The 25,276-nt window shown below is 29.5% G+C and overlaps 2 protein-coding genes across 2 annotated transcripts in view; one reads left to right on the forward strand and one right to left on the reverse strand.

Annotated features, from left to right (window-relative positions):
• Nucleotides 1-12,735: 12,735 nt before the first annotated feature.
• On the forward strand, nucleotides 12,736-14,699 carry LOC132935343 (uncharacterized; the record flags this gene model as incomplete). Its single annotated transcript, XM_061001868.1, is given in 6 exon segments — nucleotides 12,736-12,860; nucleotides 12,929-12,969; nucleotides 12,972-13,016; nucleotides 13,103-13,209; nucleotides 13,298-13,340; nucleotides 14,585-14,699. Coding segments are annotated over 6 exon segments (381 nt in total), but the record flags the coding sequence as incomplete, so codon positions are not given.
• A 2,307-nt stretch (nucleotides 14,700-17,006) lies between these two features.
• Nucleotides 17,007-25,276, reverse strand: part of LOC132935342 (membralin-like) — a 30,487-nt gene continuing 22,217 nt past the window's right edge. Inside the window, exons 10-12 of the mRNA XM_061001867.1 lie at nucleotides 24,889-25,021; nucleotides 21,072-21,171; nucleotides 17,007-17,687 (exon numbers count right to left, since the gene is read on the reverse strand). Coding sequence (XP_060857850.1) covers nucleotides 17,538-17,687; nucleotides 21,072-21,171; nucleotides 24,889-25,021 — 383 coding nt within the window. The 3' untranslated portion in view covers nucleotides 17,007-17,537. The remainder of the gene's footprint in view (nucleotides 17,688-21,071; nucleotides 21,172-24,888; nucleotides 25,022-25,276) is intronic.

Raw genomic sequence — 25,276 nt, forward strand, 5'->3', positions numbered from 1 at the left:
ATAAACGAAATAAATGTTTTCACGATGAACTAGTCGAAATATTCTAACCACATTCAAACATAATTCCTAATAGAGATATTATCTAAATAACTCAACAATTCATCTCAGTTAGAGAGCCTCAAGGCAAGGCGCCTGTTTACAGTGGGGTAATTAGGAATTTGGTTTGGGGGGATATACATTTTTAGCAAACATGAATGGTCATTATCAATACTGTGATCAAAATGTTAACACTAAAAAAATGTTTCGGGTGGGGGGATCCATCCCCCTAATCACCCCTTATTACGCCCCTGCCAGATTTCAGTACAAACAAAAACATAAAAAAAAATGTAGGTATTTTATAACTTAGAAGACAAGACACATCTTTTGCTAACCTACATAATGGTTGCTAAACAAAACTACTGGACTCTAAAGGCTAAACATTACCTAGGTACACCAGATTTACTTAAGTAAAAAAAAAATGTTGCATAATATATTATGTTAAAAATGTATAGTTATTACTTATTTCTAAAAATTATCAAGATCAGGTACTATACATATTAATCACTGGAAGTTATTTATTGTGAGGGGGGAGGGGGTGGCGAGAAAATACTATCACTTCAGGCGGTTAATTTGGATGGAAGCATTGCTGGCCACAATATCTACACATCATTGTTAACATCGATCACCGTAATTCGACCATTATGAGACCTTTTCATCATATTTATTTGAATTGTATATTAAGGGCGTTGAAGTCGGTGCGTTTTTAGTACAAAAACATGTCTTACAGGAAAAACTCAAGTAAAACTCAACTACAATACACCATATTATCCATCCCCCCCCACCTTAAATAGTTATCGGGCAGAAAATAAGTGGATAAGTATTATAATTATTGTTGCAATTATAATATAAAATATAATTTAAACATTTTATAGAAATACGGAAAATTGTAAAAGCCGTCATCGACAACCTTAAGGGTAAGTTAATGTTTATCTAATAACGATCAGAAATTAATTTTTTTAGCAATATATAAATAGGTATACTCGTAAACATTACGTATATTGCATATAATATATAGGTAGTTGCGTAAGGTTTGATAAAAAATCAAGATGATATAGGTAAATTATATAATGATATTCAAAGTATAATACCTATTGTAATATAAACACAACATATTATAATCAGGGGTGATTTAGGGTTTATTTTTAGAGTATTTTGTTATGAATTTTTCCAACTTTCCGACTTTGATTATATTCTCGATGAGTTTACTTATTGTTGTTTATTATTATTAGTGATTATTAGTGAGTGTGTGTGACTGTGTATAAATGAAATAACGGAGAGCGTATGTATAAGTCAGAAATTCGTGCCAATTTTCTATACCCATTGCGTTCAGATTTACGTGTAGATTTATCAGTTCATTCACTTTTAAGACTATAGTCCTCCATTATTCAATTCCAGCAACACCTACGTCTACACTTTCAAGATTATTCTTCAGTTATTCAATCAGGAAATTATCTTCAGACTAGACGTGTATGCGATGACGCAATTAATAATTTGTGTCTTTGTTCTACTTATGCATATGTACAAAAAAGACTTATTATTATACATTTATAATATATATAATATGTATTATATACGGATGTACTGTACTGCCATATTATTTTGTATTTATTTTAAAACTGTTGTGACTGTATCGACTTCGTGAAGTCAAAGTTGTATATTTGTTTTGTGTAATTGTCATGCTTTCTTTTTTATCGTGATTGAAGGTCTTTGATTGCAAAGGTTATTAGCTTAAAAGTTTTACAATCTCATCTATTTTACAAATTGTTTTACATTATTTATGATATTTAAGAGGTATATTATATTATATAATATATTTTTTTTTTTAATTTTTTTTTTTTTTACAATAGGTTTATGAGATCGGTGAAGTTAAAGAAATTCAAAATATCATTTGTGTTGACTTCACTTAGCGCTTCCTCCATGTTGGTGGGGGAAGCTTAGGATGTGTCGTAATTTATCCTACATGGTTAGCAGTTTCCACTAATAACAACTTACGAGGAACGTTGTAGGTGTTCACAATATCAAGTTATTTGACGGAGCAAAAACTATAAAAAGCTCAACATGAATCAAAATGTTTTGAAAATTTTATGTATCTACAGTAGGTTCATAAGAAATGTATTTTAGAATTACACCACTTACATCAAAAACCAAAATCGATTTTGTCAAAAAAAGGATTTTACGAAAAAAATACTTGTTTCCCTTAAATATTTTTTTTTTTTTTCCAAGCGCTTTTGGAGACTAGGTACCTACTTACTGGGAATTTCGACCTCCCATATAATACACTACTAACTAGATTCACTTTCCCACTGGAAAAGACGAGAAGCGAAGTATTATTTCGACCCGGTACTTAACACGGACACAAAAATTAAAAATTAAAATGTATTACGCAGAGAGTAAATTTGATAATAGTTTCACAATAGGTCGATTCAATCTAATTTTAAAACTAACGATGCTAAAATTTGTGATCTGCTGATCGTAAATTCGCTACATAAGAATCAGACGATAAAATGCCCGTGTTACGTCCTCTTAAATCGTGGTCATGGAGGCAGCGTTGCCGATGTTTTATACTTCGGTGAAATTTAATGCCCGCCACATCGGCCAGGAGTACCTCCAATAGATAACCATTCGCACTTATCACTACGTACCACGAACTAAGATAGTAGGCATTAATTGTTATCAAATAAATAACAACACATTATTTTATTTTATTGTTTGCTGACTTTTGAATAATTCGATTATTTGAAATTCGACTACAGACTACATTCGTACAGAGTTCTTTTCATACATTTTAGTAAAAGATTACCATGCATAAGTGTATTCTTTTTAGTAAAACATCCAGAGTATCGCCTCGCCAAATTACTTTAATTTTCATTTGTAAGTATTATTTTCTAGTTGTAGGTAGTGGTTATATTTCTTAAAAATATGTGGTCAGTTTAATTTGCTAATTTGTTCACAAATAATAGATTTCCAAAAAAATGAAAATACAAGGAAATAATGGCCAAAAATCTTCAAATTAAATTATTAATCAATTTTTATCTGGCATAGAATCTGCGCTAATCATTTCACAATCAGTGATTATAAACAAAGCTCAGTGAGTTAGTGGATATTATGAGGTTATCTCAAAACATAATCCTAACCACTTGTCTGGGATAGAGAAGTAAAATAAACAATATAAAATCAATTTTAATTATTTACAGCAACACTGGTACTACTCAGAGCACGACTAATAAATTATCTAAGAGGTAAAATCATTTAATATTACAATATTTTTACATAAAACTTTTGTTATTTTTTAACAACTTGACATTTGTAGAAAATTATATTTCTCCACCGATGAGTTAGAAGAAAATGAACAGACCAATAAAGAATTTGTAGACTTTACAGTTGATGATTTTAATTCATCCAGAAATGCCTTGGAAACTTATTAATGTCTAATTCATGCACACTAATGTAAGTATATTACTCAAGTATCCAATTTTAAATGTTTGCCAAAACCAAAAGTTACTTAATTGTTTATCGTTTTTAGTTCATACATGGACTATACATACTGTAGTAAGCAAGTTACTACTTAACAATAAAACAAATTACACAGGTACATAATTCTACTATACTATAATTTAGATACTGTAATTCGGCATAAATCGGATAATAGAAACGGAGTTAAGGGTTCTTTCTGTATATTACATTTTAATGTCTTGGGTAAGAGACGGTAGATATTAGGAACTCGCTGAACCATAATTTTCTCTGTATACGACAGATGTTCAAATATAAAAATATATACTATATGATTATTTTGATTACAACGCTGTACGCTGTACGCGACGATAGTCATTATAAAAATATTAAAATTATATTAAAAAGATTAGTTCAAATTTATTACACAGAATTATACTGGAAGTCATAATATGCGTGGGCTGGAACGATGTTCACACCAACCACATCCGTGAGCCGAGATACAGTATCTACAGGCAAGGGGTACGGGGAACTGCATATAAAAGGGAGCCCGAATCGGCCTGTTTTCAGACGTGTACTACCACCCATTAGTGCAAGCACCTTCACGCCACTCTGTACGAGCATATTTTGGACTTAGAAAAATTATCAACAATATAATAAAATTCACAATAAAACAACAACTGTCTTTTATTTATTATCAACCACGACTTCAACATCAAACAAATTGTCTGCGACCTGCAACTATAATATCTTGGCAGCCACTTATCTACTATCAGTACTACGATAGTAGGTACCAAGCTACCGAGTATATTACACTGGCGCAGTCGAAAAAGGAGGTTCAAGGAGTTTCGAGACGAGGCGAGCAGTCGAAGCGGCGGATTTAAATTTCCAAAGGCGAGTCTAGCAGTCAAGGCGGCTACATTCAACATCGGAGATCCAGTACCGACGCAGCGGCTACACCACGTCAGCAGCTCCACGGAGGTAACAGTTAAGGTCTGATCAACCAAGGCGACTCCGGAATCAACGAACAATTCAAGACGGGCCAGCAGACAATCAAGAAAAATGAACACAGCAGTGGCAACAACGTTGTTGTGAGTATATTAATTAAGTGAAGATAGATAATTAAGTTAAAATTGTATAGCTTGAAGTGCACGTCTCACGTTGATACATATATATCAGCGTTTATTTTATACTTGGTGGTGGTGTAAAATATTAGGGAAAAATATTCGAATAGAAATAAATAAAGAAAAAAAAAATAGGAAACAAGCTTGGGAAGAACTATATACGTATTTTATGATAGACAGCTGTAGACTGATCTAGGATTTTTATGGTAAATAGACGGCAAGGACCGATCTAAGATTTTTTTGTGATAGACAGCTGTAGACTGATCTAGGATTTTTATGGTAAATAGACGGCAAGGACCGATCTAAGATTTTTGTGATAGGCAGCAGGGACTGACCTAAGTATTTTATGGTATTTTGTGATAGGCAGCAGGGACTGACTTAAGTATTTTATGGTATTTTGTGATAGGCAGCAGGGACTGACCTAAGTATTTTATGGTATTTTGTGATAGACAGCGGAGACTGATCTAATAAATTAAAGTAGACGGCGATAGGTTGATCTAGGAAATTGATGCACGCGCGTAGCATTTTTGAATTATATATGAGAATAATTGATTAAAGTGAAATATTGAATTTTGAATTGAAATATAATTGTTGAAAGAAGTTAATTGATATATATTGAAGAAAATAGATTTTGAATTAAAAGGCAGTAGATGACCTTGTTAAAGTAATTGACGTCAAATTTTGAAAAGTTTTGAAAAAAAAAGGGAGATTAATTATAAGGGCCCTAGGATAAGAAATAATATAACGTTACTAAGAATAAGTTGATAGAATAATTATTAGAAATCAAAAAAAAAAAAAAAAAAATTGTTAATGTTTAGAAGATTAAATGGTAAAGCGCGTAAATTAGGAAATTAAATCATTTAGGAAAAATTAGTAATAAGACTTTTATAGTCTATAGTCTATAAAAATAAGGGATAGGAAGTCGAATATTATTAGAGGGATTTACGGAGTAGCTAACCGGGAATTTTTTTTGTTATAATATTCGAGCGTAGTACGAGCGCGTACGCGTAAAAAACATCGCGGATCAGCGCGAGGGAAACGGGTGAGGGGATACCGTATCGAAATTTAACACGCGTAACATAGAGGCGGTCGAACGTTTTACGTGTTATTAGATAGGTACTCATCCATATCCAACGTACGACGCGCGTTTACGTAATTTCTTTTTATTATTTGTGCATGATAGTTATTTTATAAGTAATAACTTTTACGTATTATTAATTTTGGTGACGGTAGTTACGTATTATTAGTTTATAAATCGATAATAGTATATACATGTAGAGTAAATACTTTTGGTAATTACTCACGCGGATAGGATATTAATAAATTTAGTAGATATAATTTATAAGTACCTAGTAGATATAATTGATTATAAATTATATATATATGTAATGTTTAGATAAATATATGTCAGAATCCGATAGTTCAGATATTGACACTAGTTCTGCGGACAAAAAATATAAACCTAGGAAAGAATTAAAAGAGGCAATTTTAAAAGACGCTGTAAAGAAAGAATTTTTAGAGCAAACTAGGAAACACATAGTTAAAACTGAAAAAAACTAGTAAAGAAAAGTTAGTAAGAACACATAGTTTAACAGAACAGATAGGTACCGCGCCACGAAAACAAACCGTAGGTCGTTTAGGTACTAGGTCAGACTCAAGCGTAATTCACGTGCAGTTAGAGTCAGTGGTTAAGAAAAAAATGAGTAAAATGGATTTAGATAAAGCAATTGCTATGATACCTATTTGCACGGGCAAAAAGGACGTAGCCGAATTTATAAATATTTGTGAAATCGCAATTAAAGAGACAACGGAAGCAGATACACCGATATTATTAAAAATAATTACTTCTAAGTTAACAGGAAATGCGTTAGAAGTAACAAAATATCGAAATTTAGAAACATGGGGAGCAATAAAAACAATATTAGAAGGGGCATTCGAACAAAAAGTATCGGAGAGGGCCCTATCAATAGCTTTAAACACGGCACGTATGGCCGAGGGAGAAAGTGTGGCAAAATTCGCTAGTAGAATCGAAGAGTTATATTATAAACTCTGCGCGGCAAGTACGATAGGTCTAGCTCAGGCCGAGGCAGATATAGTGAAAAAACAAACAAAGAAACAGGCAATGATCATATTTATGACATGGTTACCTCATCACCTATATACAGTACTGAAAAGTCGAAATCCCAGTGCATTGGAACAATGTTTCAAAACGGCGATCGATGAGATGCTCGAATATGAGTCAAAAGTAGAAATGGACAAATTGCAGAGACAAATTGGTAATGGAAAACAGGCAGACGTCAATAACGAGGAAAAACGACAAAATGGTGGTAATACAAATAACGCAGTTAATCGCGGAGGAAACAGTAATTCAAATCAAAGCAATATAGAAATAATAATTTCAACGGGTATAACAACCGATATGTTAATCACAACAACCGCAATAACTATGGGAATAATAATCAGGGCGGATATGGCTCACACATGGTTAATCGCGGCGGTCATCGAGGCGGAAACGGCTATGGACGGAATTTCAATGGCAATAATGTACAACAAAATAATATTAACCGAGGCACCGGATGCTACACTTGTGGTAGATCTAATCACATAGCACGAGATTGCTGGAGCAATCGACCTAATGTGCAACAAAATACGTATAACAATAATCGTGTAAACGGCACGCGCCATGCGAGCAACAACAATAATGTTCGTAGGGACAATAACAATACTCAGGGCGTACTTTGCAGTTACTGCAATAAGATAGGTCATGAAATTTCAAACTGTTATACAAAACAGAAAAACGAAAGAAGCACGTCGGGAAACGCCAACGGACCATCACCAGTGGGAGTCAGATTGGTCCAAGAAATAGTTCAAGACCCACACACAGGATTTTCCACATCACAGCAAAATTAATAGACAACCACATTACTTTAGAATCACCCAGTTTTAATAAGAATCAAATTAAATTATTAGTCGATACTAGGGTGGATCTAAATATAATTAAAATTAATGCATTAAAAGGAAACACTGAAATTAACGAAAACGAAAAAATTTATTTGAAAGGCATCAATGAAAAAATAGTTTCTACAATAGGAAAAACAGAAATAGAATTAATAATTAATAATGAAGCATTCGAAACACAATTTTATGTTGTAAACAATATTTTTCCGATTCTGGCAGACGGAATTATTGGTAATAAATTTCTAATAGATAATCATGCAGTAATAGACGTCGCTAATAACACGCTAACAATAAATAATAATAAAACCGGAAGCGATAGTGATGTCTGTTTTACATTAAAACCGCGCTCAGAAACAATAGTACAAATCGATATACCTGATGACGAAATGAATAATAAAAATATTTTAATTAATAAACAAGAATTAATACCGGGCGTATATTGCGCGAATATTTACAATACAGTCAAAAACAACAAAACTACTATAAGCATATTAAATATATCTGAAATGACGCAGGAAATAAATGTAGGTCAAGCGCGTAATATTTCATACGACACGGATGTTTTGACAGATAGCGTACGGTGTATAAACACAATTGACACTGAACGCTCGCGTCGGGTCAGGGCGTTGATACGTACTGATCATCTTCAAGTTCACGAATATAATTCGATAGTAAAAATATCTGAACATTACGCGGACATTTTCTATTTAGAAGGGGATAATCTTACGTGTACTACGGCAGCAGAACACGTAATAAAAGTTCCTAAGGATTTGAAACCGATTTATAAAAAACCATATCGTTTACCGTTTTCACAACAACCGGAGATAGAAAAACAAATAGGTCAAATGATGAAAGATGAAATCATAGAAAGATCAATGAGTCCGTTTAACGCACCATTAATATTAGTCAAAAAGAAGGAGGACGCCTCGGGGAAACAAAAATTCAGAATAGTTATCGATTTTAGGGCACTTAATGAAGTAACTTTAAATGAATTTCACCCATTACCAAATATAACGGAAATATTAACACAATCAGGACAGTTAGAAGCAAGCGATACGCGTAATTATTTATTTTATTTAACATTGGGCTTGATAGTATTCTCGGTCATGTTAATCATTTTTATATACATAACGTATAAATGTAGGCTTACTTCGTTGCGACGTCCACAATATGAAATGGTACGATTAGGTAGAAGTAAACTCTGTACGGATGATATCAAAGTTGAACAAAAGTTTAATAAGGTAGACGAACAAAATACACTCAGAGGGGAGGATGTACCACCTCAAATAAAATAACCTATGAAATAATATTTTATTAGAATATATATGGTTAGGTTAGGTTAGGTTGTTATATAATTAGAATATATATGTAGAAAGTATTAGAAACTTTATAGAAAATATTTACACAAGTAGTTAGAAATAGTAAATTAGAATAAAACACATTAATTGTAAGTTAATAATGACATTAAATATATTATCGACTTTAAATTAGAAGGGAAGTCAAGTTCGTTGTCATGGATTTCGAATTCACCAATATGAGGAGAACAGACATTGTGCTAATATCAGGACTCAGGAGCAATCTCGAACAGCTTAAACAAGTGTAAAATTCGTAAGCTCGAGGGGAAGCCGCTTCTCTTGCCACTCCACGAACAGATAAGAATTATGACTGTTCGTGAAACACAGTTGGCAGAGAAATCGATAAGGCGGATTTTTCACAACAAAAAGGAAGTGGAGACAACCTGCTTAGCGCAACTTAACAAAAGTCTGAATTGAGCAAATAACAAAATAGCTTAATTAACACACTAAAGTAAATATATATAGAAAAAAAAAAGTAACGCTAGATATTAATAATTAACTAATATAATACCACAAATAGTAATTTTAAATGCATTAATTTCAGAAAAAAAAAAAAGAGAAATAACATTAGGAATCGGGCGGTAAATAATAGGAGCATATTTTGTCTATTTTATTGGAGACTGACAAATGGTGCACTATTATGCACCGAACGGTTTGACCACTTAAGGGAAAATGTTGGAATTTGATCGTTTGGTGATTGGTTGGAAAAATCGTGTGAATAGCAGATTTTTTTTAACGGGATCACCAAGGGACCAAATGGCCATAATAAATCACAATAAGAAATTACAAAATCTTATTAGTTTAGCCAGTGTCGCGGGAGGATGCTTTGATTTGCAGCACACTCTGGCGACACGGGTTCAATTACCAAGATGAAATCATTACGAAAATAGAATAGAATAGAATCGATTTAATTAGTCTTGATCATGTAATAAAACTTGAGTACAATAGTTTATTGTTGGTCTGGACCTGTAGTAAAAAGATATAATCTAATTACAGTATAGGGATAGTAATATTAACTAGATATAAAATATAATGATATAGCGATTAATGGAAAATATATATATAGAAGCAGCGTAAACGTAGAATGAATGAAAAAAAAAAAAGAAAGTTAGGAACATATTAGCATGTATTGGCGTAATTAACATGGTGATGGAATATGAAATATATTAATCTAACTTATTTAAAATATAATTAACATGGTAATGGAAAAATAAAATATAGTAAACACCACTAATTTATCATATATATATATTGCACAAAAAAAAAAATATATTGTAATAGATTTTAAGAATTCATGTTATATTAAAATATTATTACATATATTATATTAACACTAAGATAAGATTATTGATGTAAACAAAAACACAAAAAAAGAATATATTGTTAATCACATAAGATACTAACCTAGATAATAAGCAAAATATATACTGTAATATTGTGAATTATAATCTGTATTCTGTCAATAATAATTAATATGGTGAAATGTACCATATAATTATAATGATGTATTTAATGTAAAACATAAAATGTAAACATGTAATAATTGAATGTAACGTAATAATTGATATATGTAAAATTTGTAATCATAGGAAAGTGCTTGAACTAATGGAGGAAGTTTGAGTTAATTTTTCTCGTTTAGACGATAAAAATCAACTTTTAAAGGGGGAGATGTAGTAAGCAAGTTACTGCTTAACAATAAAACAAATTACACAGGTACATAATTCTACTATACTATAATTTAGATACTGTAATTCGGCATAAATCGGATAATAGAAACGGAGTTAAGGGTTCTTTCTGTATATTACATTTTAATGTCTTGGGTAAGAGACGGTAGATATTAGGAACTCGCTGAACCATAATTTGCTCTGTATACGACAGATGTTCAAATATAAAAATATATACTATATGATTATTTTGATTACAACGCTGTACGCTGTACGCGACGATAGTCATTATAAAAATATTAAAATTATATTAAAAAGATTATTTCAAATTTAATACACAGAATTATACTGGAAGTCATAATATGCGTGGGCTGGAACGATGTTCACACCAACCACATCCGTGAGCCGAGATACAGTATCTACAGGCAAGGGGTACGGGGAACTGCATATAAAAGGGAGCCCGAATCGGCCTGTTTTCAGACGTGTACTACCACCCATTAGTGCAAGCACCTTCACGCCACTCTGTACGAGCATATTTTGGACTTAGAAAAATTATCAACAATATAATAAAATTCACAATAAAACAACAACTGTCTTTTATTTATTATCAACCACGACTTCAACATCAAACAAATTGTCTGCGACCTGCAACTATAATATCTTGGCAGCCACTTATCTACTATTAGTACTACGATAGTAGGTACCAAGCTACCAAGTATATTACAATACTATGGTTTTCAAAACTGAAATATACGATGTACTACATACAAGAAACTAAGAAGTTGGCCGACTAACCATAGTATTGACAATTTTTCAGTTTTGACTTACTTGAAGATAATTCTGCCAGCTCAGATGAAGCCATACAATATTGGAGAGAATTATGTAACTTAAAGGTGAGAATATTATTGATAGGTTTTTATTTTAAAGCTTAAAGCTATTCACCGGACACATTGTATATCTAATTGTGTGCGTGGACTTATATTTGTATCGAAAGGGCTTTGTCTTTTAGTCAAAATAAATTAATAAAATAATAATTGTATGTTTCAATCTTAAAATCTCCATACCTTGCTTTGAAAGTAAAATAGAGCACAGAGCTATGTACAAATTCTACAAATCCTCTGTCCTACTTATTGTATAATTTATTCACTATAGACTACTCTATGGAACTTTAGTTTCGATAAATTTGTTTTTGTCTACACAGAAAATAAGTAGAAACAGATTTGTAAATCAACTTCCTTATAGTTGTTTGCAATTTTCATACATTGAATTAAATTTGTTTACTGTACATTCATTATTGAGAATTAAGTCTATATAAATTTATTATTTTGTTCATTAATTGATGTAATTAGTCTAATATTGATAGACTATAGTCAATTCATGTTTGATAGCAAATAACACAAAATAAACTGGATTAGACCTCATGAACTTGTAATATTTATGAGGCAATAAAACATATTATTTAATGTTCATGTCATGATTACAATAGAGTAATTTTTATTTTATTTTTATAATTAAACATTAATATGACAAAATAGTATTTAATATAATATTATTAGCCATATCATCCAAAACGATTGTCTAGGTATCTTATTTCCAAGTTCTAAATCTTTAATTTGAAAAATTGGCTCTTTCAAACTTTTAATTTCAATAACTGTAATTAAAATAGTTTTATAAAAACAATGGTTACTATTTACTAATTAAAAATTGATACTTTTTACATTTAAAATAAGGAAGGGGAAAACTAAGAAATATGGTAATCACCAATACAGCACCCATGCTAAATTGATTAATGATATATGATTATTTACTACTTATCAGTAGGTTCTTAATATTGTAAATAGTAGGTACAAATACTTGAAAAGTTTTTATTGGGATTTTTATTGTTTAATTACCTAAGTCTTAAATAGTAAGACTAATAGTAAATATAGTAAAACTATAGTAATAGTTTAGTTGTTTAAAAATAATTTAACAAGTATGGCACATAAAATAACAAACATTAATTTTCAGGAATGCTGGAAATTTGTACAAGAGACTGTAAAGAAAATCATAACACTGGACAATATATCAAGAGACGCATGGTACAAATGTTTCGATATTTACGATGATCAGTCAAAGACTTTATAATTGAACAAAGTTACGTTACTCGAGGAACTGGTACTTCAACTATTGAGTATTATTCAAACCGAAAATACTGCAAATCTGTTAGAAAATTATCATGGAAATTGGCAGAAGTATTGGAAAAGTATCAAAAATCTAGATTTACTGTACTAGTAAGTTTTTTTTTTTTGACAATATTACATATTTAAGTATGTATATCATAATATAAATGCATTCTTAGCAACTACGATAAATCAAATAATAAGAAACATTAACTGATAGAAGCAAAGCATTTGTATGGCCACATTTCACCAGCACAGATGGGGATCAGAGATCTGGGATGTATGGGATGTATGGAAGCGTAATATGATTTCATGATTGAAAGACAGTCTGCCCAAATTATTAATTGATGAGATTAACAAACTACGACGTAACATATCAATAACCACATCTTTAGATATCATTGTTGCTGTTATTAACACATTTTCAGAAGTCCAGGCATCCAACGATCGTCCATTTGAAGTAAGTATTTATAATTATTTATCATAAAAATAAAAATAAGAAGCATTCATAAAGTATGTTTTGAATTAAAACAGTTTTTTTTTTTTAGTTTTATAATATTTATTTTGAGGAACCTGTGATACTCCTGAGATGTAAGTTTTCAAAATATTAAAACTGTAATGACACAAATTATAGTTTATATTTTATTTCTTAGTACTCATCCCAAAGTTAGCTTAATATTTTATCAACAAATAGTTATTGATAATTTCAATTTAATACACGGAGCGTTTAGAACTATGTTCATTAAATGCAAATTTGATAATATGCCGTCCACTTATGTTTTTGACAAAAATTAATTTTGTTTTTTGGGGTAACTAAAATAAATAACCATAGATACATGAATTTTCACCGAATGTTCCGATTAACATTTCTTATACACCATACAATTTTAAAATAATTTTACTCTTTTTGAGCTAACTATAAAAATAAGATATTTTAATTTTTTCAACTAGGTTTGTTTTTAAAATTATTGTCAATAAAAAGTTCTTTGCTATGTCAAAGAGTTTGACAATGTAATACAAGGGTCCTTATAGTATCTATAATATCTGTTCAAAAATATAAAAGATACATAGCCACTATTTTTCATAAGCATTTAAAGTTCACATCTTTACAAAATTCATCAACAATTTGCAAATTATTTTGTAGTTAAAAATGTATAAAATGTACAATAGTGAAGGGTTAATAGTTTTCTAGAGTTTTCATAAGTATTTCATACTGTATCTACTTGAAGCTTTTAAAGTATATCAAATGAAATGTTTTTGGTAAAAATTAATTCAATCTACTGTTTTACTAAAACATACCATAAAATATAGGTACTTATATTGTAATATAGGTTGATAGTCTTTGGCTTTTTGCTCAGAATCTTTTTTTGTATAAAATTATTTTATATCATTAAATTAAATTTAACACATACATAATATAGCAAAGCGTTACCCATTTGCCCACCTTTCTATTATTATTTTAATCTATTGAATATAAGAACTTGGTGGAATTACATTGAAATTATTACTTTTCTTTATTTACTGTCATTTTAACAAATCACATACCTAATTGATAAATATGATGATAACATACGGTTATCAATTACATTTGTTTTTAGAAACAAAAAGTTATTTTAGAACTCATCGTTATTGATCTGATTGTTATGATCTGTATTTTGGGACATAGCGAGTAAGTTGCAACTTGATACAAAATAAAGTGTGCAAACATTGTGAACATCTAAAATTTCATATAGGTGCAAACTAATAAGTTGCACACTTTAATTATTGGCATCAATTAGTCTAAATTGTTCATTTTATATTTAATATTACATTTATTTATAACTCATATCTTTCAGGTCCATGTGTTGTTGTTTAGTAGATGTGACTTACACTTAACAGAATATATCCATCTTTAAGAAGATAGTTCTACTTCTAGTTCAAATTGGCCAGAATAAAAAAATTTGAATATAGTGCATAAATATACATAGCAAAATAAATTATTGTTAATATTTATAAATAAAATAATATTTCAAATAAATAAAAATATTTATACTGTGTTAAAGGTCTGGAGGTCTGGGAATATATTATAATTTGTCCAAAATGATTGGTCTAGTTGCGCTTATGCTCACACTAATGATCATAATATTTTTAATTTATAAGTAACACAATGGTATAGTTACAGCCGAATACATATGAAGTTGCCTATAAAATGTTCCTTAGAATCTAGTATTCATAAAGCGCCTTAAACAGGAATGGATCTTCTTATGAAGAATTGTTCAGAGCTGTATACAAAATTGCCTATATTGACCCTTTTCTGCAATTATTTTCATTGTATTATCTTATATTATTTTTTTAAACAGTTTAGCGTAAATATTAATATGATCATCATTTAAACAGGTAATAGGAAAATAATAAAATTACTAATCAGTACAGGTAATTTTTTAAATGTCCTCCATTTTTGTATATATAGATTATGATAAATTTTTAAATGCTTTAATATTTTCAGAAAAAAAATTTGAAAACCACAATTACAAAAAAACTTATCTCAAACTACTCGCCGGTCTTAACCAATTATTTTGACAGCTACCTCTACTAATTTATGTACAAAACGAAAACTAAATAGTATATTGTTGAAGTACATACCTACCATTAACAATCCTACATGTGTACCGCGTATTTTATATTATTTTAATTATACAAACTACCGAATACCGGCTATAAATTAGGTATTTTAAATGAAAAAAATAAAATAAAAAAGCGGAAAAGTGGCTTTTGCTCTGCTGTATAGTAGGTTACAAGTGGGTCACTGCATAATGGTTTGCATTAAATTTGAATTCAATGATATCATATTATCACTGTCTACGAAAAACGATTCTGAGCGGAGACAGTTTGTCAGTCTGGATATTCTATATTAATATTATATTTTATTATAGCCTATAAGTAGAATTAATATTATAAATTACAACAAAATAACTAAAATCTTTATTTTTATTCGTTTCTATAGTGATAAACAAAGCGTTAGAAATTAAAATCTCATTTTTAGCGGTTTTTCGTAATTTGTCGATAGTTTTTCCTATGGCATTAAATAACTATTGAGAAAATCAAAAAATTACCTCTTTAAAGTACCATCTTGATCTAATTTCCTAAAAGATAAGGTACTATATGTTGAAATCGGAGCATTCCTTCTGATAGAAATTTTGCATACAGGATAAAAAAAATAAACACCATTGATATAAATGATAACAAAAGTTTGGTTAAATAATTCGATCTTTAATAGATACAGGCACGTAGGCTAGAAAATATCGCGCAGGTATAAAACTCCTGACCGAAATATTGTAATAATAATCATGATAAATTGATAATAATAACAATAATAATCGTGGGCCGGAGAAAGCTCGTTGTGGCATATAACTCCGGACCGATATATCGGAATAATGATAATGATTTAACAATAATAATAATAATAATAATGATCGTTCTTCGTTTATAAATATGCAGTTAAGGGGAAAATTGTAATAATATTATGGTCGTCCAACAAATTAAGTAATAATTCATGGGTAACAATTTTAACATTAATACTAGTTAAGGACAAACAGAAAAAATTGTACCAGCCAAACCACTATCTTATTAAAAAAAAAAAAAGTGTAGGTACAGTTAAATACAATTTTACTTGTTTTCATTTTTCCCGGTGCAGACCGTGTGACTCCCTTATGATGGTAGTTTGATACACGATTAAATTTTAAAAAAATCTTAAATAAAAACGGATAAAATAATAAAAAAACATTCTGGAAGCAGTCGGCTGTTCCGTTATTTTATTTGTAATTATTGTGTTTTATTGGCCGGTGCCCGATAGGTTTAACATCAATTATGCTGGTTCTGCAATCGGTACGGCAATTGGAGACGTCGAAGGAGGTGGTGGGAGTGTGGGACTGACGTCTTTCGGCGTATCTTACATGACGAAATTTACATTAATTGTCAAACACTTTTATGTATACGGGGTGGTCCATTTAACGTAAGACATCCATTATTTAAAAAAAATACTAATATTTGGTATAATTTCAAGTCGTTACAAAACAACATTTTTGGAAAAAATTATCAATTTTATTGTTGTCAATGTTTTATGTTAATAATTATTTTCCATGATGACATACATTTTTAATTCCATATTCCTAAGTAGAATATTATTAGAAGTATTTTGATATATAAAATTTAATTTTTCAACAAGTAGATTATTATATTTAAAAATACTTAAAGTTTAGATGAGTAGTAACACTCCGCTTCATCGTATAAATTTTAAACATGCGTATGTCTAATAAGTTATAACTCATAAACTATACTAGTCTAAAATTTGATTTTTATACATGGAAGTACTCCAAAAAATATTGAGCTTTGTAATATAAAAATTAAAATGCATGTTATTAAAAAAATTATAATTAAAAAACAATAACGTTAATAAAATACTATAATATACATTTCTAGAAAAATTTTTCTTAATACTTAAAATTATATAAAACGAATATTTTTTGAATCAATGAATGTGTTTCATTCGATGGATCACTCGGTATAATAGTATAGTTGTTTGGTCATATTATGTGATATCTTTTTTCGTCGCAAGTTACAATCATAGTTTTTAAATAACTATTATTATCGTTACATATAAAATAATATTGAAAAGTCACAAACACTTAATACTTAAATTATAATATAAAAACATCCAACTGCCCGCAATTCAGTCCGTTCTCCGGGCTGAAATGTTGGACCTGACTAATAACTATAGATCACACCGTCACCTCCACCGCACAACAGCATTCAGGGTGCAGCACGAAATCCCCGACGGCTGGGTGGACGGCCCTGTTGCCTCAAATATTGCAGTTGCCGCTGGCTAAACATCTCCTGCAGTTCGATTTGCCGCACCACGTATGGCAGTTCGATGTGGTGATAAAAGTATATCATGGAGTGCTGCGGAAAAAAAGTCTAGAGAAATACAACTACAATAATGTGTAAAGCCGAGTTCAAGCGCAACAGACGATAAATGGAATAAATGTATAGTTAAGATAATATGTACGTACCTAAACCACGAGTAGAATCGAAGTAGGTAATATAATCAAAACACAGCAATATGCTCCAAAAAATTAAAAAATACGACGAAAATGCGTTTTAATTTTCCGTCCGTATATGTATGCCTAATATAATATAATATGATAGGCTAATAATACGGCGGTAACACGCTGCAGTCATTATAATAACGATGGCGTAGCGCACAAGTGTGATAAGTGACATTTTTTTAAAAAATGAGTTGAGTGCATATTCAATTAATCATAAAATTCTGCACATTATGTACAAACGTTATAAGTGAATAGTTCATTATTTACACCGCCAGATGTCGTGTTTATTTGGAATAAGTACGAAATTCTAAAATAAGAAAATTACAAATGTTCAAAGTGACTTTACAACATTTGTGATTTTTTATGAATGTCTGTATGTTGCGTTCAAATGTGTTAAATGACGTTAAAACATTTGTGAACAATATTATGAAATAATAAAGATAATAAATAATATTATTAATGTTTGTCACGTTTGGCGCGCATTTTATAGACAATACTAGAAACATTTCTATAATCTTTCAAGCATATCTATCTAGCATATTATTATCAATATTAGCACCATAATAATAAAACCTTTAAAAGTTTATTTTCTTGTGATAAGTTCTGTGTCCTATCCGTTCTTAGTATTGTATAATATTAATATTAATAAATTATCTATGCGTGACATCGTGTATTGCATTGAAAGTTTGGTATTATTCATTAAAAATATTCATGATGAGTATGCAGCATACAATTATTTTACTTATTTAAATAACCTTAATTATTCAAAATAAAAATGAAGAAAGCAAGAGCAAATAAATTAGTTAACCTTGCTCTTAATGTAAAAAATTGCAACACATCATCACACGATCATCATGTCATTAATGTAATTCAATCAGAAAATAGTGTTGATTTATTTAAGAAAAGTACTTCAACTGTTGATTTTAAACCAATTGAAAATATAGAAGAAAAAGACATAGATAATTGTGGTAAGAAAAACATTATTTTTATTCCTAATAATTATAAATTAAATAAAATACTGAATTGATTAATATTATATTTTGTAGATTATGACTCAAATGAACTGAAACATATTATTGAATGTTCAAGCAATGTTATGCATATTGAGAGTGAAATAACAGAGATTAATGTAATTCAATCAGGAAATAGAGTTGATTTATTTGATACAAGTACTTCAGCTGTTGATTACAAACCAAATGAAAATACAGAAGAAAAAGACATAGATAATTGTGGTAAGAAAAATATTATTTATATTCCTAATAGTTATAAAGTAAATAAATTAATACCGAATTGATTAATATTATTTGTAGATTATGACTCAAATGGATCATCACTGTTCGATGTGGATTCTGATGAGTCATATAGACCGCCAGGACCAGTTGACACTGTTTCTGATGGTTTAAGTGATGAGTTTCATATTTCTACTAATTTAATAGAGACTAATGTAATTCAACCAGATAAAACTGAAGTTATTCAACAAAAAAAAAAACGAAGAAAGGCAAATCCAGAAATCTGGAAAAGAACTATTGTTAAAAAAAAAAAGATTGAGTGGAGAAAGGTACACAAATCGAAATGGCAAAACATTTGACAAAAAAGTACCAAAACCAATTGATTGTATCAAGTGTAGGTAGGTCAAGTACAACATTTTTAAATAATTTAAATAATCATTATTGTATCTTAATTAGGAAATAATTATTTTTTTTTCAGGTACAAATGCAATGATAATTTTCCAGAAGATGTTCGTTCTTTGCGATGTCAAGAATATTGGAATATCGGTGACTATGGAAAACAAAAAATGTATCTATCAGGCTTAATACAGAATGTGCCAGTTATTTGTAAAAAAGTAATTACTACTAAACCAAAGCAAGTGTCAAGAGTCTATTCAATGACTGATGTAAAAGGGGAAAAAAACGTGTGTGTTTGAATTTTTTTTGCACAACTTTTTCTATTAGTCATAGAGTTATCAATTTATGTATGAAAAATATTGTAGATAACGGATTGTTTGTTGGAAAAGATAATAGGACTAATCATAAAGCTCTTAATAAAACTCCAATATCTGCATTAAACTTGGTAAAAGAACACATCAATAGTTTCCCTAAAGTCGAGTCTCATTATTGTAGATGTGACTCTAGTAAGCTATACCTATCATCAGACCTTTATAAAGCTCTTATGTACCGTTTATATACCGATCATTTTTTTAAAGAAAATAATATTTCTCCTGTTTCTTTTTTTATTTATAAACAAACATTTAATTCATTTGATCCTCAACTGTCCTTCTTTTTACCAAAAAAGGACCAATGTTTCCATTGTAATGCATATAACAATGCAATTGACCAAACAGACATAGAAAATGATTGGGTGCAGCATAAAGAAAGGGAAAAAGTAGTAATGCAAATGAAAAGTGATGACAAAAAATAGTCTGCCTTGGATAAAAGAAAATCTTTCAGAACAATTAGCTTTGATCTACAAGCTATTCTAAGCCTCCCATTTTCTGGAGAAAATCAATTATACTACAGAAAAAAATTAAATGTGTATAACTTTTGTGCAGACTCTACCACCAGAGAATGGGCATTATTGTTTTCATCTGCTAGGATAAAACCTAGTCCATACAAATTTACAACTATGCATTATAATGAATTTTATAACCTTGAAAAATTAGTGGGTTCTATGATACAAAATACAACTTTGAACACAGAAAAGAAGAAAGTAAATTGGCTGAAGATAAAGTGGATGAGATTCCAAAAAAATTAATCTTATATTATGCAATACAAATATGATCAACAAGATACAGTTTTCAAAAAAATAGACAAATCTATAAAAAGAGGTGCAGGTAGAAAACAAGAATAGACTTCAGTTAATTTAGATTTATAATATGTACTCATTATTATGGGGCCCGGATGTTGATGACTTATGCACCATTTTTTGGAACATCATAGACGATGCTTTCCAAGCTTAAAATATGTTTCAATAACATACGAATCTAAATAACTACATTATTATTCTCTTTAATTCTTTTTGTGTTTTTTAGTTTTTGGGTATTTTTTTGTGACATTTAAGGTAAATCTTCAAAGTTTTGGCACATTTTTTACTTTTTTTTTAACATTTGAGTGAAACATTACGAGTTAGGTCTTTGTCATTAATACATTGTAATATTTTCCAAACTATACAGGTATGGATATTATAAATTATCATTAAATTTAATTTAATTTTACAATAGAAAAAAGCCATTTATAATTACCAGTATAAAAGACCATGAACAGGTGAGACTCAAGGATCTGTACTGGCCGTTGAACCGATAGTCGTAAGCATAGAACATAAACAGGTACAGATAGAAAAACCTGGAACAGAAAAATAATAGATTTACAAAATAATACAATAATACAACAATACAATAATGATGTGTGTTTTTTTTATTATTTCATTTTATTTATATTTTTGTATCTGTCACCACCATTTAGGTCAGTAAAACTGCTCCGATTTTCTTCAACAGTATCTTGTTCGATTAGAAAGTGAATCTAGTTGGTTTAAAAATGTCTACAAGCAGTGTTTGAAATTCATATTTTTACAAGATTGGATATTCACTCGATTTCTCATGTAGCGATTTTGTTGTTTTTTTGTAATTCAAAAACGAATAACTGTAGATAAATGGTATTTCACTGAATGTTTATATTAGCATTTTCTATACGCCATAACATTTTGAAAATATTTTGACTCTTTTTCGAGGTGTTTACGGACATTGTCAGTATTCAATCTTTTAAGTTTTTTTTTCTATAAATATCAATAAAATTATATTTGTTGGGTAAGAAAGCGTGAAAATTGAATAAAAGGCTCCTGATATGTTGTTAGAATATCAGTTTAAAAATATTAAAAATACACGGGCACAATTTTTTTAAAAGCATTTTAAGTTCAAATGTTGACAACATTTATCAAATAAAAAAATAAAAAAATGATTTTGTAGTTAAAAAATTATAAAATATGTAACTTTTATAGCTAAGGATTGAAAACCTACAACAAGGTCCACGTAAGTAGGTTATTCTGTAACCAACAAAATTCAAAAATATAAAAATACGAAAACACCGTTTTTTTAAAGTTATTTTATGTTCAAATTTGGGGGAAATAACATATTAAATAACCAAGAATAATAATTTTAGTTGTTTTGTTGTAATTTTATAATATTAACTCAACTTAATGGCTACCGTATTAATAATAAGTACCTAATAACAATATGAATATAATATAAAATATCCACGCTGACAAACCGTCACCGCTCAGAGTCGTTTTTCGCATACATTATTGATATTATATCATTGAATTTTAATTTTTTGTTTTTTGTTTTCTGTTTAATTTTTTTTTATATAAATTATATTGTTATTTTTGGTATAGATAAGTTAATATTAGGTAACCACACTTTGATGTAAGAACTATCAAATTAGTAGAATTTGTTTGCCAGGAAACATTATTTTAAATTATCCTAGTGTTTGAATAATGTTAATGTTATATAAGTATTTAGTTGTTAGGTAAACAAACTACACGTATTTTGTTTTCATTAATTTCCGTTATAACGTTTTGAAGCCCTTTAATTTTCACTACAAAATTATTTGCAAATGTTCGTAATTTTAACAAATTCATCTAAGTACCTATAGAAGGTATCTTTAATGTTGTTCAGCAGCTATTATTACAACTTATGAGGAATTAAGTGGCTAGTATTACATTTTCAAACTTTTTCACCTGACGAAAACATTTGATTGTCATTAATTTAAAAAAAAAATTGAATACTTCACAAGTCTATTAATTCAAAATGTTTTTAAAACGCAAGACGTAAAAGTGTAAAACCATCATTATAAATAAAATAATATAATTTCTATTTATTATACCTATATACATTCATAAATCTAATATTTAGTGAAAAATCCAAATATCAACGGTTATTTGTTATTGATTTAGCTACAACAAAATAAAAACATCGTTCTGTGAGAAATCGTTTATTTTCGGGTGAATATCCAATGTCATCAAAATTTGAACTTTAATCTTTCAACTTAAAAAAATTGAATTTGATTATTTCAGTTTCTGGCACATCTACTTTTTTATTTTAATCGTAGAATAACATACAAGGAACCTAACACGGGTTGATCGAGGTAAATATATATGAATTATTTTTCCAGCCACGTTCACAAGCGATAATGTTATTTTTTTTTTGAAACTCTAGAGATCCTGAATCAATTTGCGATTTTATATTTTAGAAATCGACGGACGGACGGCGTTAAAAAGCGTCCTTTTCCCGTCCAGCCGGTGGTAAAGTGGGAATCTCCAAAAGTACTGAGCTCACATATCACGCGTATCCTCAGCACAAACCGACACTAAAATCTATACTACTGTCCTTATAAAACATACACTTTTAGTTACATCTTATATTCATATTATATTCATTCGCCAGCAGCTCGTGTCGCACACGTCACCCGTGACTGAAATAGCTCACTTCCCGCCCTTGCCATACAATATAGTATATACTATTACATTTTACATTTTGTTTTGTCTCATATCAATAACCTCGGCGCTTTCCATCGCGGCGAACGTTTTATATTCGCGCTATACTGTATATAGTAGATATTATATACATTTAATATACCTACACAAGTAATATAGGTATATTATACATTAAATATAACACCGTACTGTTCATTTTAAAATCTACGATGGAGACACTCATTGGTTTTTCGTTGGGTAAAAGAGCTCGAAAATTTAATACAGGTTTCCTCATAAAGACATAAGTTATAATATACCTAAGCTACAGTTGTTCATCTGTACCCTTAATTTGTATATCATTTTGTAGTTAAAAATGTATAAAATGTTTAATTATCATAGCTAATAATCGAACATTAAACACGAGATTTCTCATAAATAAATAATATGTACTGTAAACAAATAAAAACTAAAAATCTAATTATAAAATTATTAACAAAGTATTTTTTTTATAGACATCTTATAAGTTCAGATTAGGATAGCATTATATATTTAAACAAAGAATAACGATTTTAGTTATTCTGTTTCGATTTAAAAATATTATTCATACTTGGTGTTTTTAAAGTATATAATCTTAATATTTTATATAACATATTATAATTATGTTTCTTTTCCAGTGTCTAATAAACTGTACTACTGTACTCCCACTCAGTGGCATTCTCTTCACTATTAGCGACAGTCAAATAAAAAATATTCGATTGCTTGACACAAACGTTACAGAACACGAACTACCGACAGCTGATAGGTAACTAACAAAATAATTGAACACTCAATAAAGTGTTTTTATAAGCTTTTCAGATTGCAGTTTGGTTATAGTGTGGATTGTGTATGTGTGAGTGATAAAGATCAGCGTTTTAACATTCAAATTTCAAATTCATTAACGACTTTAACAGTTAGTTTTGTGTTGAGAAACAACCTTTTCAAAACATAAATATTTAAATCGCATACAAATTGACATACTTGTACAATAACACCGCCAAGCCATAACATCCGGAATGTACTTATATTGCCTATACAAAACGCCCGATAAACCAGATAAAGGTCAGTTTTTTGTTTATTATTTTATTTGCAGGATTTGTTTTTTCCTTCTAAAGAATGCATTTCATTTTTTTTATTCATCTGTTATTTACATCAGCAATTTTCTTGTATAGAACCGATCGAAACAATTATATACTTACATCATAACGAATTGTCATTTTCATAATATTTATAAAAATATAAAAGTTCACTCTTCATGATTTATTTTGATGAACTCTAATAAATTATAAATATAAAATATTCGACTTACATAAATCGGACTATAATATACACGCATATTAAGAAACACCAAACAAATGTTCTACGTTTTTGTCAAACCGAGTTCGGGTAAAATTAAAAATATTATTAATTAAATTATTAGGGTACCCTCCTCTTATCTACCACCCAATTAACCCAGATCCCCTCCTCCGCAAATGGGTATACATATAAATATAAAATACACAATTAAAATAATAATAGCTTTTAAATTATAGGTATAATAATAGGCAGGTACTCACTTTGGCCAATGTTTTTTCGTGGTCTCATTATGGCTGAATGTTGCGTAGTACATTTCAGCCGTTACCACGATCAACATGATGTAAAACAATGTATCGACATCTTTGAAATATAACCATATTAATGATGATAGGCCTGTCAGGAATATAAATAATAATATTTGTTAATATAACTGTAAACAAATGCATATCGTCATCAGAGATAAAAAAAAAACCCTTTTATACGCGACCAACCACTCGCTTTTATAATTATTGCCACTAAAGCACAGCATTATCAATTATCAAGTTGATTAAGTTTTTAATTGTTAGTGCTTAAAATTATATTTTGCGGGATGGATGTCGTGGCTTCAGTGAACTCCAATATGACGTGTACAACGTTTGGCAAAGTTGC

The sequence above is a fragment of the Metopolophium dirhodum genome, chromosome 1 (genome assembly GCF_019925205.1).
Source record: "Metopolophium dirhodum isolate CAU chromosome 1, ASM1992520v1, whole genome shotgun sequence".
NCBI classification, from domain to species: domain Eukaryota; kingdom Metazoa; phylum Arthropoda; class Insecta; order Hemiptera; family Aphididae; genus Metopolophium; species Metopolophium dirhodum.